Below are 13,864 nucleotides of genomic sequence, written 5' to 3'. Positions count from 1 at the left end.
GGGGGAGAAAGGGGACGGGCTTACAGCAGGGAGGGGAGGTGTTTGGCCCAGGGGAAGGGAAGTGGGGCAGGGGGAGGGGGGTTGGATTAGGAGTATGCCCCTGTGATGGGTCTGCCGGGACCCGCACTGTGTCCGGTGAGGGGGGGTTGCCGGAGAACGGCGCGGGAAGCGGTGAGCCCTCCGCCACTTTGCAGGAAGGCGGGGGAAGCCCCGCGCAGCTGCCGGCACCGGGCTGGTTGGGGAAATCGTGTTATTCTGGGGACAGTCGTGTAATTCAAAAAATGTTCCCTAAAAAAAAAAATCATGCTATCGCGAAAACGTGTTAAGCGGGCACGTGTTAAATGAGGAATTACTGTATAATCATGGGTGGTGCGGCGAAGGGGAATAAGGAAGTGTTTACCTCTTCACAAGAACCAGCGGTCACACAGGCTTCGACTACACTACCGGCTTTGCCGGCATAGCCTATGCAAATGAAGTGTAGATTATGCAAATGAAGCAGTGATATGCTAATCTATGCAAGCTGGGTTGAGCAAAAAAAAAGGCTTGCATAAATTATGCAAATGAAGTGCAGTATGCTAATTTGTGCTTCATTTGCATAGGCTCTGCCAACAAAGCCGGCAGTGTAGACGCAGCCATAGTGAAATTAATAGGCAGCCGTCTTAAAACAACCATAAGGAAGTGCCACTTCACTCAACACCCCCTTCCCCTGTGGAACTTGTGAAGGCCAAGCGGGTTCAGAAAAGACTTAGGTGAGTTCATGGCTATTAGCCGAGATGGTCAGGATTGTGACCACGTGTCCTGGGAATCCCTAAACCTCTGACTGCCCAAGCTGGGACTGGAAGACCCGATGGATCACTCGATAATTGCCCTTCTGAAGCATCTGGTGCTGGCCCTTGTCGGCAGACAGGACACTGGGGTAAGTGGACCATTGGTCTGACCCAGTGTGGCCCTTCTGTTCTTAGCTGCCTTCTGCCCACCTTTCATCCCTTCTTTTGCATCTAGAGGAGCAGTGAGCATGGGAAGCGGCCAGTGCTCAACATCAGCTCAGGTTGAGAGCTGTCGTCTCTGGCTCAGTGGGGGTTGAGCTGAAGGGCGGGGTTATGGCCCCTTCTAAACGTTATGCAGTAAATCAGTGCAAGCAAACTTTGTGACGCTTCTGTTTCACCTTTACTGAGAAGGGTGGGGGCTGTCGTTAGCTGAATCCAAGATCGATTTGTGCTCTTTAAAGCAAATCTGCTCATTCCAGCCCGGGAGGCAGTGGAAATGAGTTGGCTACAGTGCCTGCTTTGAGAGGAGGGGGCAAGCTGTTCCCAGCTCAGCTTTGGGCTTCCTCCGGCAGGACAAAAGCCATGTGGAAGGTCCTAGTGGATAACCAGCAAAGCCCATGGCTAGAAGCCACAAGAGTGGTGCTGCTCTTGCTTGCTGCAGCCTGAGTTCCTGACTCAGCTGATGGGCATGACTAGCAGTCACGCGATACGCTGAACCCCGACCTCTCGCTATTTGTCACACTTTTATAAGATCCTGGTCTGTTGTAGCTTTCCAAGGAGAGCTGCATAGACTGCACCCGAAAGGAGAATTAAGAAAACCCTGCTCAGACGTTTCAGTGAAGGGGCTGCAGTTTCTTCGCTTCCTGCCGGCCTATGATGTCTAGCAAGCAGTCTGAGTTCATGTTTCTAATTGCTGGCCATGCTCCTGTTCTCTTACTTACAAGAGAGCACAGTGACAGAGCAGGGTCCGGTCCTCCCTCCTCCCACTGCATCGATTCTCCGTGAAACCTGCACCCACATCAGTGCAACAGGGATTCTGAAAGCAGCGTCACCAACCCTCATGCGAGGAGTAAATTTCTAGCCTGCCTGTTCAAAGAAAAGCTTGAAAATGTGACCTAAGTGCCCCCAAAATGTTCAGGAACCAGAAAGCAAAGAGGGAAAAAAACCCCTGAAAAAACTCATTTTTAATCCAGTTGCACAAGTGTGAAGGGCTGATTCCTAGGGTTTGTACACTTGGGGGTTGACTACCGTGAAAGGCACAGCAAAGGTGCATTAAAAACAAGGAGCCCATCTGAAGGAGCATTATAAATAGGAAAATGTGCTGCCACCCATTGAAATAGACATTTGTGCGTATCTAATTCAACATGCAATTATAGACAGGAGAATCGTGCAATGGCTATAAATGCAAACCCAGTCTTCGGCCAGTGGTCAACACAGCAGTGCAACGACAGTGGTACATTTCATCCTCCCCTGTGTCTGTTTCTCAGAGTAGAACTTAGCTCTTGAGAGAGAGAATCAGCAAGGATCTCGTCCAGGAACCATCTTAAGGCAGCGGAACTAGCTTTAAAAGTCCAACAAAAGAGGGAAGGAGTGGTCACCGCTTCCCATGGCTGAATCCCTCCAATTCCAGTCACTGCAAACCTGAGTCTTTACAGGCACAAGACAGGTGGTCCTAATGCAGTTGTTTGACTAGCTGGTTTCTGGTCTCCTTCCAGTAAGAGAGAGATGCTTAATTGATACAACTAATATATTGGATCATGAGCTTTCGTGGGTAAAACTCACTTCATCAGATGTAGTGGAAGGGGAAATTACAGAATACAGAGTACTTTGTGGTTCTGTAATTTCCACTCCCATTATATCTGATGAAGTGGGTTTTACCCACGAAAGCTCATGATATATTTGTTCGTCTCTGTGGTGCCACAGGACTGCTTGTTGCTTTCAAAGTTACAGACTAACGGGGCCATCCCTCTGAGACTGGCTCCATCTAAATGCAAAGTGTGTGTATGGCAACTAAGTCCGACTATGAGCTCTCAGAACCTAAGCCAGGGAGGAACGGGTCAGTGCGTGGAGGAGAAGCCCAAGGAGCTGCCGAAGTGGTTTTGATGACTCAGCTTGACCCAAGCCAGCTCAGCAGGATGCTGGCGTGCTGACGGAGCTGTCTTCTAGATGCATAAAACCAAGTTGATGAACTTTTGTGCTCATGACACAAGATGTTTGGGGCCCTAGCCAGTTTCCATCTGGATTATTGGATTCCACTTCATTAACGATCCCTATGCAATGCCAGCATCCTGTTGCTGGCATCAAGTCAACTTGACCCCAGAGAAGTGGAGGGGGAGGATATACAGGTAAGCCAATAGGTCACATCTGGTGACATGCAAAGCAGTATGGGATGGCAATTAGAAGGCTTCCAAAACTGAATGAGCAACGTGTGTGCACGAACATGGATTTGTATTCACTCGGTGCCCAGGGAACTTGGTATATACTTGTACTGTGCAGCTACTGTGCTTTCAGGGTTTGTGTTGTGTGAACGCAGGTCAGTTCAATGTGTACAAATCCAAGTTTGTGAACACCACCTCCTCCTTTCCTTCCCCTTCTGTAGACAAACTCTTAGATTCTGGAGTTTTTCTGTGCATTGATGGGACTACTATTGTGTTCCTCCCCAGAGGCAACTGCCCATCAAGTGCTCTGGGAATTTCTTGGTGCAACAGAACTCCAAGATAAAGTCTTAAGCATCAACTAGGCAGGTGTGCTGGGTGAAATGAGAGAGCAAAGAGGCTGTAGCACTTGTAGCTGCGATGGGGAACACTGGCAGAGTATTAGGTCTGGTTTCCCACCTTGAACACGTCTTTGTGCGTGCAGGACCCGGGGGCTGGGTCTGTGCGTAACAACAAAGCTGTAGCACTGATAGTCTGGAGACAGGTGCACATACCTGCTTCAGGTGGCATGTCCTCCGTGTAGGAGCAACGGTGCACTGCTGTGTGTCAGAGACGGGTTCCTGGCACGATGCAGCTGATCTTTATCTCGAAGCTGTTCCTCTTTCCTCCCTTGCTGGGCCAAGGAGGCTAATTAGCAGCAAATCGACTAGCCATGCACATGTTTGTACCTATCTGAGCATCTAGTGAAGCAAAGATGGTGAGGAGAACCGGTCCCGTCATCCCCTGGCTGCTGGTTCTCTTAGGTGGCCAGGAAGACCATTTCTTGACCATCAGGCCCTGGCCCGTTCCCCTCCACCCCTTTGGCCCACTTATGGAGCCGGCTGTAGAGTGGGAAGCCGTTGTTTTCCCGGTAGAGATAGACCCCAGTGATGGCGTTCCACTGCGGGCTTGGCTGGACGCCCTCCACAGAGAACTCCTCCACCAGCTCCTTCTCCTCCTTCTCCAGAGCCACGAAGCCGAAGAACTGCTTGACGTTGTTGGCAGCTAGGATCTTGGAGTGGACCTCGGCAGTGCGCTGGAAGAGCTTGTACTCACTGGAGCGGTACTGGGCCCAGTAGCCCTCTTGCCGGTAGCTCAGGGGTGAGCAGCAATGCTTCAGGCACTTGGTGATAAACACCAAGACCGCCACAACCCCAATGAGCAGCCACCCGAAGAGCTGAGGAGACAGAGAGGGGATGTGTCAGACCAGCTCGTCAGGCCAACCTCCAATGAAAAAACCTGTCCGGGTTTGCCCCTGTGTGAGCTGGCTCACTTGGATTTTGTCCGTGAATGTGAGGCAGGACCAATAGCCCTGACACGAGCAAAGGCAGGTTCTGCAGGAGATTCCCAGCAGCCCTCTGCCAACGCCCGTCGTCCCGGCCCACAATGGTTGCTGCTCCTCCCAACTGGAGCCATGACACAGCTCGGCTGATGCTCCTCAGTCCCGACCTGCAGCTTCTGCTCCTGCTCCAGCTTGGCCAGTGCCCCCTGACCTGGGCACTAGGGATGCAGAAGGTTAACTGGTAAGTATCACCAGCTCCTTGCCTGCCGCAAGCTCTCATCTGGAGAGCCAACCCCTGCCCTAGTATGGGGGAGGAGGGGCTGGGAGCTGGCAGCCAGCCCCTGTGCAGGACTGGGAGCAGGAGCCCCACAGGCTGGGGGCTGCTCCAGCTGGCCTGGAGTCCCCTGCCCGGATCTCAGTTAAGGTTTAACCGGTTACCCGATTAGGACAACTTAACATCTCGCTGGTTAACTGGTTAACCGGGATTTTACATTCCTACTGGGCACCCCTTTCTATTCTAGTTCAGGGACACCCGCCATCACCTCTGCTCCTGACTGGGCCACAGGGGACAGCTGCAGTGGGAACGGAGGAGTCTGCCCCACATCCAGCATGGTGGTGCAGAACCGCAAAGCCCGGGGCTAGCTGGTGCGGAGGTGGTTCTGAGACCTGATCTCTGTCTGCAGAATGTGCTGTTCTCCGTCCCCTAAAACTGCTGCTTTTTTTTGGAGGTCCCCACAGAGCCTTAAACAAGTGTCTTAAAAGCAAGCCCCCCTCCGGGCAGACGACTTGCAGAAACTGCAGGTTTCTGGTCACTAAGCCTGGTCTCAGAGCAGCTCGCACCTCAGCTGGGTGGAAATGGCCCCCAATTTCTGAACACGCACCGCTCCCAGGCACAGGGCGTGGGCTTCTCTGACAGCACGCTGGGAGCTCCGATTGGGGGATCACCAATCACCTCGCCCCAGCGTGATCCTGTGGGGCAAGCTGTGCCGAATGGCTAGACTGGGGCGGGGCTGGAGAGAGCTACCACGCTACGAAACGCGTTAGCCCAGAAAGCAGAAAAGGCACAGGAGGGAAATGCTCGAGATACAGAGGACCCTGAATGTGTCTAGTTGCTGCTCCCCCCCCTCTGCCCCCCTCCCTGCTTCCTGTGCGGTTGACACCTTCTGTCTCCCCTCGTTGGCTGGGGGAGTTAAGGGCTCGGCTTGAAAAGAGAGAGGCTGGCATCCTGCCCAGGCATCCTGCCCAGAGCTGGGTGTTTCAGGGCTGCCTTCCCCAGTTTGCTTATCTTGACTTCCCCGTGCTGGAGTTTCAATGAGAAGTAGATCGGCTAAGCCAATGGTTTTCAGTCTACGGGTCATGGAAGGTCAGGCCCTGGGTCTCCTGGCTGCAGGGGGGTCAGGTGAGCAGTGCGGGGGCTAAGGCAGCTCCCTGCCTGTCCTGGCACTGCAGACTGTGCAAGGCCCCAGAAGCGGCCGGCAGCAGGCCCAGCTCCTAGGGGCAGAGAGGCTCCACACACTGCCTCTACCCCAAGCACTAGCTCCGCACTCCCATTGGCTGGGAACCTTGTGCTGGCTGCTTTTGGAGCACAGCATGGCCTGTGGTGCCAGGAGAGGCAGGAAGCTGCCTTAGCCCCCCTGCTGACTGAGAGCCACTCAAGGTCAGCCCCTCCTGCCCCAGCCCTGACCCCCCCCAGCTGGAGCCCCCTCCTACACACCAAAGTTCTCATCTTCAGTCCCGCCCCGGTGCCTACACTCCTGTCAGATGATGTCCGGTCATGGGCCCCAACAATTTTCTTCAACTGGGTCATGAGCAAAAAGTTTGAAAACCGCTGGACTAAGCCACACAGGGAAAGGGGGTGTTCTCTCCTCCCTCAGAGGAGGGTGATGCGGTACCAGGGTGGGGGGGGGGAAGTAATTTTCCCATGGTCACATGGTAAGCGTGTGGCAGAGATGGGAATGTAGCCCTGTTCTAACCACTAGGTGTAATATTCTGGTTTAAGTAAATGGCAAAACTCCCTTTGATTTCAGTGGGACCAGGATTTCAACTTCTGTCTCTGAGCCTTGGAGTCTTGGCTCTGTCTCCTCTCCTAACTCCCAGCTCAACAGTCTCACCCTGAGCCAGAAATGACAGGAGCCCTGCCTCCCGGTCCCTTGTCTGTTCCTTCCACACTCACGTACCAATAGGCCCATACCTGCGACTCGTATCTTAGTCGGCGTATGACTTCTTCCTTGAAACTCGTCAAGTTCCCTGGAACGTCCTTGCAAGGGAACCTGGCCAGGGTCTCTGGTCCGTATCTGGATGGAAACTTATCTAGTGAAGCAGGGTCCACAAATTCACTGAGGGCGCAGATGTAAGCTTCTCCGCGGAGCAGCGAGATGACGGACCAGGTGACGGGGGCCACGGCTGCCCGCCCCATGATGGAGCCGAAGAGCAGGAAGGTGGCTGCAGCTGAGAAGTTCTTGGCCCCTCGCTTGTGGCACTCGGCCACCAGGTTCCAGGTGTGGTTGTTCCAGATGACGCCGATGAGGAACAAGGCCAGGGCTGGGACGCCAATGGCAGCCAGTCCATAGATGTAGTTCCTGGCTGGAGAGCAGGGGCAGTGGAATGCAACCACAGAGAAGAGCTCCTGGCTTCCCACCGTGCCCAGGGCCACCAGCCCGTTAAAGATCATCACATCTTTGCTTTTGAAGAACAGAGAGAGGAAGCGGAAGTTTTCAGTGATGAGGGCGGCCATCTTGTCGTCTCACCTCTGGATGGAGCTTCCAGCCGGAGGTGCCTACGGCCGCCTGGGTCCTCTCACCTACAACGACAGTAACAGCCTTGAGAAATGGGTATGGCGTAGCCATGTGGCTCTGCTCCCCTCTTCACCCTACCCTGCTTCCCACAGCACTCCCTGGTGCCTTTGGAGGGACTCATGCCTGGATGAGGTCAGACCCAGCAGGAGGAGGGAATCACAGCAGGACTCTAGAGAAGTAGGTGTGGGGGTGTCTGACTGGTGCCATGGATCTGACTCCACATCCGCTGGGTTCTTTGCTTCCGGGCGTCTGCCTTCGGCCAGGGAACACTGCAACAGGCGTGGAGCAGCACTAAGGGACGCTAGCTAGCTCCCATCTTGCTTCCTCCCTCTCCCCTTCAGCCTGTGGCCCTGAGACAGAGGGAGGGTAGAGCGAGAGCTGCCTCCGTTGCAGGCCCTACGGGACCGCTGGCCACAATCTAGCATGTTTTTAAAGGTGACAAGAGCCTTAGCGCCTGTGAAGCCAGAGCTGTCCCCAGTCACTCGGAGAAATCCATAGGCTGACTTTGGCCCCGCCCCCGCGCGCTAGCCAAAGTACCGGAGGATCCTGCTGCACCACAACCGGATTTAAATGGGGCTTCAGCAGTAGCCCCGGATACAGCTGGAAGTGTCGGCTGCGGTCCTGTGTGGCCCCATCACCCTACTGGCTGAGCCACTTCCAGTCTTTGTAATGTGTGGAAACGGAGAGCAAAATGACTTGCCCAAGCTCTCACTGAAAGGCTGTGGCACAGAAGGGACTTGACCCTGCTGCTCTCAAGTTCTAGGCAAATGCTATGGAGCAGCCTTCCTCTCCACATGCTCTCCCTCCTACATGCGCCAGAGATCACTACTTGCTTTCTCACGTGCTTGCAGACGCCCCTGACACATCCCATCAGCCGCAGTGACATAATGAACAATACTGATACTTTCTATTTCTTGAGCTCGCTGAGGGCGTAAACTTAAGCTTGCGGGAAAACCTCAGGCTTTTCCATTTCCCACTGAATTCCCCCAAACAGTATTTGCCTGCGATGACTTTTTTTTTTAAGTTGCCTCTGATCCTGTCTCTTCGGCTGGCTGCCTCTTTTCTCCCTCCTGTGAGAGGCCAGTCCAGCCTTCGTTAGCAGATCGGCATGACCTTTCTCATGCCACGTGAGGAGTCTGCCACAAAGGAAGGCAGTGTTCTCGAATGCTTAGAGCGGAGGCTTGAAGCGGGGCGCATAGACTGCATTCCCAGCCCGGCTACCGTTTTGCTTTGTAACCCTGGGGCAAATCACACTCTCTCCTCGTATCAGCGAAGGCAGAGGTTCTCCTAGCTCAAGTTTGCTGGCTCAGCAGGGCAGGTTCTGTTTGGGGTTATCTGCCTAAGGAATGAGTAAGAGCGGTGTGGGGAGGTCCTTGGGCCAAATGCTTCCTGGAAGGGCGGGATCTGCTTTAACGAGGGGTATCTAAGCCTTGTCGGCAGGACTGGATTGAACTAATAGTTGCCGGGGGCCAGTATTGTTGATGAATGGGTGGGTGTCTTGTAACTAACACCACTCCCTGTTCCTAGGGTGGATAGATACATGGAAAGGTGCCTCTTTGGGTGTTTTAATCCTGGGTAATAGTCTCTGGGTATGTCTACGTTATGGTGTAAGCCCAGGGTTCAAATTCAGGCTCAGGCCTAACTCCCCTGCCATCTACACACAAATTGCACTACTTCAGGGTTCAAACCCAGGCTATCAGGACCCCATGGGGGGCAGAGGGACCGAGCCTGGGTCAAGCCAAGATGCAAGGTAAAAGCCTTATTCCTTTGCAATGGACTCATGCTCTGGGTGTCCTCCAAAAGCATTCAGTAAACCCCTTGGATCGTCTTTGTCTTCAGGACTGTCAGAGTTGGTGGATAGCGGTGCTCCCTATAAGCTCTCTGCTTGTGCAGCCACTCAGGAGCGAGTCCAGCACTGCCCAGCTGATTAGCAGAGCACTTGTAACTAGGTTTTTGTTTCTACTAGTGGTGCACATTGGCACAGGCCTCCGTGCACATACAAATTTATTCCACACATGGATTGAAAATATTAGAGGGAACATTGGTGGCCAGTCAAGTTTTCTGCCACTGCACCCCAAACAAACGGCTAGGGTGACCGCAGCAAGAAGGCGCCAGGAAGTCTGGGATGGGGGTGGGGGGACTTGGCCTGCATAATACTCCATAGGCGCTGGAGGTGAGATCAGGGCCCACGGTTCAGCAAGCCCTAGCCTGGGGTTACACTTAAGTGTAGATGCTCAAGGTTAACAAACCCCAGTCTGCTAACTCCACTTCTACTAACTCGGCTTATGCTGCAGCACCGACATACCCTCCCTCTCCAAGGGTGTCTTCCCTGCGGTCTTAGCTCAAGTTAAGCTGGCGTACGTAAGAATGGCCGTACTGGGTCAGACCAAAGGTCCATCTAGCCCAGTAGCCTGTCTGCCGACAGTGGCCAGCACCAGGTGCCCCAGAGAGGGTGGACTGAAGACAATGATCAAGCGATTTGTCTCCTGCCATCCTTCTCCAGCCTCCGACAAACAGAGGCCAGGGACACCATTTTATCCCCTGGCTAATAGCCTTTTATGGACCTAACCTCCAGGAAATTATCTAGCTTCTCTTTAAACTCTGTTATAGTCCTAGCCTTCACAGCCTCCTCTGGCAAGGAGTTCCACAGGTTGACTACACGCTGTGTGAAGAAGAACTTTCTTTTATTCATTTTAAACCTGCTACCCATTAATTTCATTTGGTGTCCTCTAGTTCTTCTATTATGGGAACTAATAAATAACTTTGCTTTATCCGGTGTTACCCATGACTCCCAGCTGCCCATGAAAAGTTCTAAGTGATGCTTTAAACTGGAACTAGCTCACTGGCCACGGGATGGCTTGAAGCTCCAGGACTACAACTGGCTGATACTCCGGCTCGTCGTAGTGGAGCTATTCCATCCCCTGCAGCAACTCACCAGCAGCTAAGCCAGTCCCAGCGCTCTGGGTAACTCGGGGCGGTTTGGCTTGTGGCCGCGAGGCTCGCTTGCTAGCTGGTGCAGTGAAAATAGCGTCTTGATGTAGCTCAGATCTCATGTGTAATGTGCATGGTGGGCAATGGAAGTGTTCTGCCGGCAGGTCAGATTACAATATTCCTTAGCTCAGGATAGGCCAAGTGGGGTGGGGCAATTGCGCTGCATTGGCTGGGGAGGAGTTAAAGCAGGCAGGAGGGAGCCTGCACGGAGCCCTGGCCAATTGGAGAGGAGCTTTTAAGGAGCCAACCAGAGGACCGTTTACTGGGGCAGCCCTGTATATAAGGAGCTGCCCAGCAGTGTGAGACAGACAGCCCTGATCACAGGTGGTTCCTGGAGTGGCACCCTTAGGAGAGCAGAGCCAGGGAGGCTCCAGGCCTTGCTACAAAGGCCAGGAGGGTGCAAAGGGTCACAAAGGAAGTAGCCGTGAAGGAGGGCAGGACAAGGCTGCTGTTGGCGGGTCCCTGGCCTGAGACCCAGAGTAGGGGTTGGATCTGGATTCCTCTCCCTTTGCACAGTGCCTAGCTACCATTGATGTGAGGCCTGACGCTTTCCCCCAAGGCTGCAGCTGGCCAGCACTGGACTGAGCACAGCTGATAACCCCAGGGAGGGAGAGAAGAGACGGTTGCAGCGGGCACTGTCCTGGAAGCCACGGGACTCCAGAGCGAGAGCGTGGAGGGGTGAGACATGGCCCCAAGGGGCTGCCCTGCTGAGTAAGAACTAATTCCCCGGAGCAACCAGCAGGCAGTGCCACAGTGAGTCCTGGTCCGTGGCATCTGGTGAGCTGCATTGCCTGGTGTTGGAGAAGGGACTGATACCGAAGCCTGATGCTCTGGTGGCAGCAAAGGTCATGGTCTGGCCTCACCAAAGTCAGCCTGCATGTGCACAATAGTGCACCCCTAGGGAACACCTCAGTGCAACGTTTATCCCCAAACTCTTTTCACCAGTGCATCTCCAAGCACTGCTGTATCACCACCTGCGTTTTACGAACGGCACCACGGAGGGGAAGTGGCTGTTATCCCCAGGTCCCAGCCCGCGCTGTCGGGTGCAGGACTAGAACCCAGGTCTTGGAGGTGCCTGGTCCGGTGCGTTATCCCCCCAGGCAGTGCTGCCTCTGGGAGAGGTGAGAAGGCAGCAGTTTTGGCTCATCAGGGCTGGGTTTCTCTGTCTTTGGGCTTCTTTTCAAGCTCCAGGTGGGAGCTAGGCTTCAGCTCATTGAGGCTAGCGCAGGGGTAGGGAAGATACGGCCTGCAGGCCGGCCCCAGCCTATGGCTTAATTTCATCCAGCCCTCAGCCGGTCTCAGGACCCCCCCTTCCGGCCCCCCTGCTGGGGCTGGAGCTGGAAAAGCCGGCTCACCCTGCCACAGGTGAGAAGCCCCAAACCTCAGCATCCCCCTCTCCTCCCCCAGTGGAGCTGGAGCCATTTCTCTGTATCATCTACCCCCCTCCTCGGCTGGTGAGTTGACCATTTTATATTTCTCTCTCAAAAAAACAAAACAAAAAACCTTAAAATTTAAGTTGCTTTTTACTTGTGTGGGACCAGCGATTGGGGGGTTTTGTGGGGTTTTTTTTGGGGGGATGTCAATTTTCCCACCTTTGGTCTAGAGCTTTGACAGAGTTTAATCTGAGAGGCTGGTGAACCTGGCCTGGAGTTGGTATGAATAACTACACCACGGCCTTCTGCATCTCCTGAGTGGTGCACAGCCGTCTGAGGGGCAGATCCGGAAGGAGTGCGAGTTTGTAGATCAAGTCCCTCCTGGGTAGATGGCTAGCCCTGGGAAAGGGCCAGCCCTGCATGTTGATGGCAAATGTAAAATTGGTGTCATGGAAACCCCCAGTTTCCCTGGAAAGTAGAAGTGAGTTTTTCATATTCATGCCAATGAGCTAGAGGGAACCAGTTTTTAAGGTCTCCTGTGAAAGGCCCACACACCTCTGGTACTTAGTTTACAGGCCCCGGGAAGACTGAGTTGATCCTATGGAGATTACGGCCGGGCACGAATCCAAAACTTGTGCCTGAGCTAGGGGTCACCAAATGAAATTAATAGGTAGCAGGTTTAAAACAAAAGGAAGTTTTTCTTCACACAGTGCACAGTCAACCTGTGGAACTCCTTGCCAGAGGAGGTTGTGAAGATTAGGACTTTCACAGGGTTCAAAAAAGAACTAGATAAACACCGAGGGGCCTAACCTCCATGAATTTATTGGCCAGAATGAGTAATGGTGTCCTGAGCCTCTGTTTGTCAGGGGCTAGGAATGGTTGACAGGCGAGGGATCTCTTGCGGATTACCTGTCTCTGTTCACTCCTTCTGGGGCATCTGGCAATGGCCACTGTCAGAAGACAGAACACTGGGTTAAATGGGCCTTTGGTCTGACCCAGTCTGGCCGTCCTGATGACTTTACTAGCTCAAAATGGGTTAATTCCTACTCTACTCACCGCTCCAGTCCATGGGTGAGTACAGAGTTCCGTCCATTGCTCTCTATTATTCCTGTCCCTTAGTGATTCTATTACACTTATTCTGTGAAATCACTAAGATTTAAACACTTAAAAACCAGGGGCCTGTTTCCTTCCGGCGCTACCCCGGTTTTCTAGCAGTGACACTCACTGGTCTTTGAAGTGCTGCTCGCACAAACTTAGAGAAACTGTGTGAGGAATCAGACCCATGAGCTCGAAGGCCATGAAGTTTGTATTATGCAGGGCGCTGCAGACACTCTGAACCCGAGCTGGGCTGATAAAATCCAGGGCCGCTCTTAAGTGGAACACACAGTGCTTGCACAAAACCAAAATCATGCAGCGCTTCCATCCAGGGGCTGGAGCTAGCAACAGGCCAAGCAAAACGAACTGTGGGTGGCACAGAGGAATGCGCCTTCCTCGGGGCAAAGTGTCCCATTGCCAGTGGATTTCATTCCTCGTTACGCAGGTAGAGGCTGCTTAAAAATAAGCACACGCGTTTCAGCGCTGCCCCCGGCATAAAGGTAAAGGCAAGATGAAAATGAAGCCACTTACTTGAGAGATGGTTAAATCAGTTCTCAGCTGCACTCCAGGAGTAGCTGTCTCCCACGCTGCAAGGGGAGGAGGAACCCGGCTCAGAAAACACCCGCGCAAGAAGTGAAACCAGTTCAAAATAGCCTTTATTTTCTGCAGCTTCCTGTCGGCTTGCCTGGGGATCCTTGTTCTTGGCTGTTTTGTGACGGGAAGGGGACGTCTCGGCCTTGCGTCAGGGTGGGGCTCGCTCAGGCAGTGACCGGCCCGTTCCTTTCTGCCTGTGTCAAAGCAAACGTTGTGCCTTTAAAAGGAGGAGGAAAGGCTCTGAGTGCTGGGGGGGGGGGGGAGAGGAAATGCATAATCCACCCCCAACCCAGAGCGAGATGGAAATTGGGCATGTAGCTGGCCTGGGCGTGGCTGGAGCTCCCTTCCTCACTGCCCCACGGAGGCTGCTTGCTCTGCTCACTGGGGAAATTCTGTCCGAGGCTGGTCTCGCCGGGCTTCCCTGGCACAGTAAGAACGCCAGAGCCGGGCACCCCGGGAGCGTAGGGTTATGTCCTCACTCCGTCCACTGCAACTGGCTCCCTTGGAAAGGTGGATGCCAGGGGGCTGCAGGGCAGAACTGAGATGCTGTGGT

General features: G+C 53.7%; 1 protein-coding gene across 1 annotated transcript; it reads right to left on the bottom strand.

Annotated features, from left to right (window-relative positions):
* Positions 1 to 1,933: 1,933 nt before the first annotated feature.
* On the bottom strand, positions 1,934 to 13,515 carry CALHM2 (calcium homeostasis modulator family member 2). The gene is made up of 3 exons (XM_006120850.5): positions 13,249 to 13,515; positions 6,655 to 7,263; positions 1,934 to 4,358 (listed from the first exon to the last, which is right to left on the bottom strand). The coding sequence occupies exons 2-3, from the start codon at positions 7,195 to 7,197 to the stop codon at positions 3,942 to 3,944; spliced, it is 960 nt and encodes a 319-aa protein (XP_006120912.3). The 5' UTR covers positions 7,198 to 7,263; positions 13,249 to 13,515; the 3' UTR covers positions 1,934 to 3,941.
* Between the last annotated feature and the right edge of the window lie 349 nt (positions 13,516 to 13,864).

The sequence above is a fragment of the Pelodiscus sinensis genome, chromosome 8, assembly GCF_052426305.1.
Source record: "Pelodiscus sinensis isolate ZL-2025 chromosome 8, ASM5242630v1, whole genome shotgun sequence".
In the NCBI taxonomy this organism is placed as follows: Eukaryota; Metazoa; Chordata; order Testudines; family Trionychidae; genus Pelodiscus; species Pelodiscus sinensis.
The sequence above is the reverse complement of the archived record's forward strand: the minus strand, read 5'-3'. Positions and strand labels throughout refer to the sequence as shown.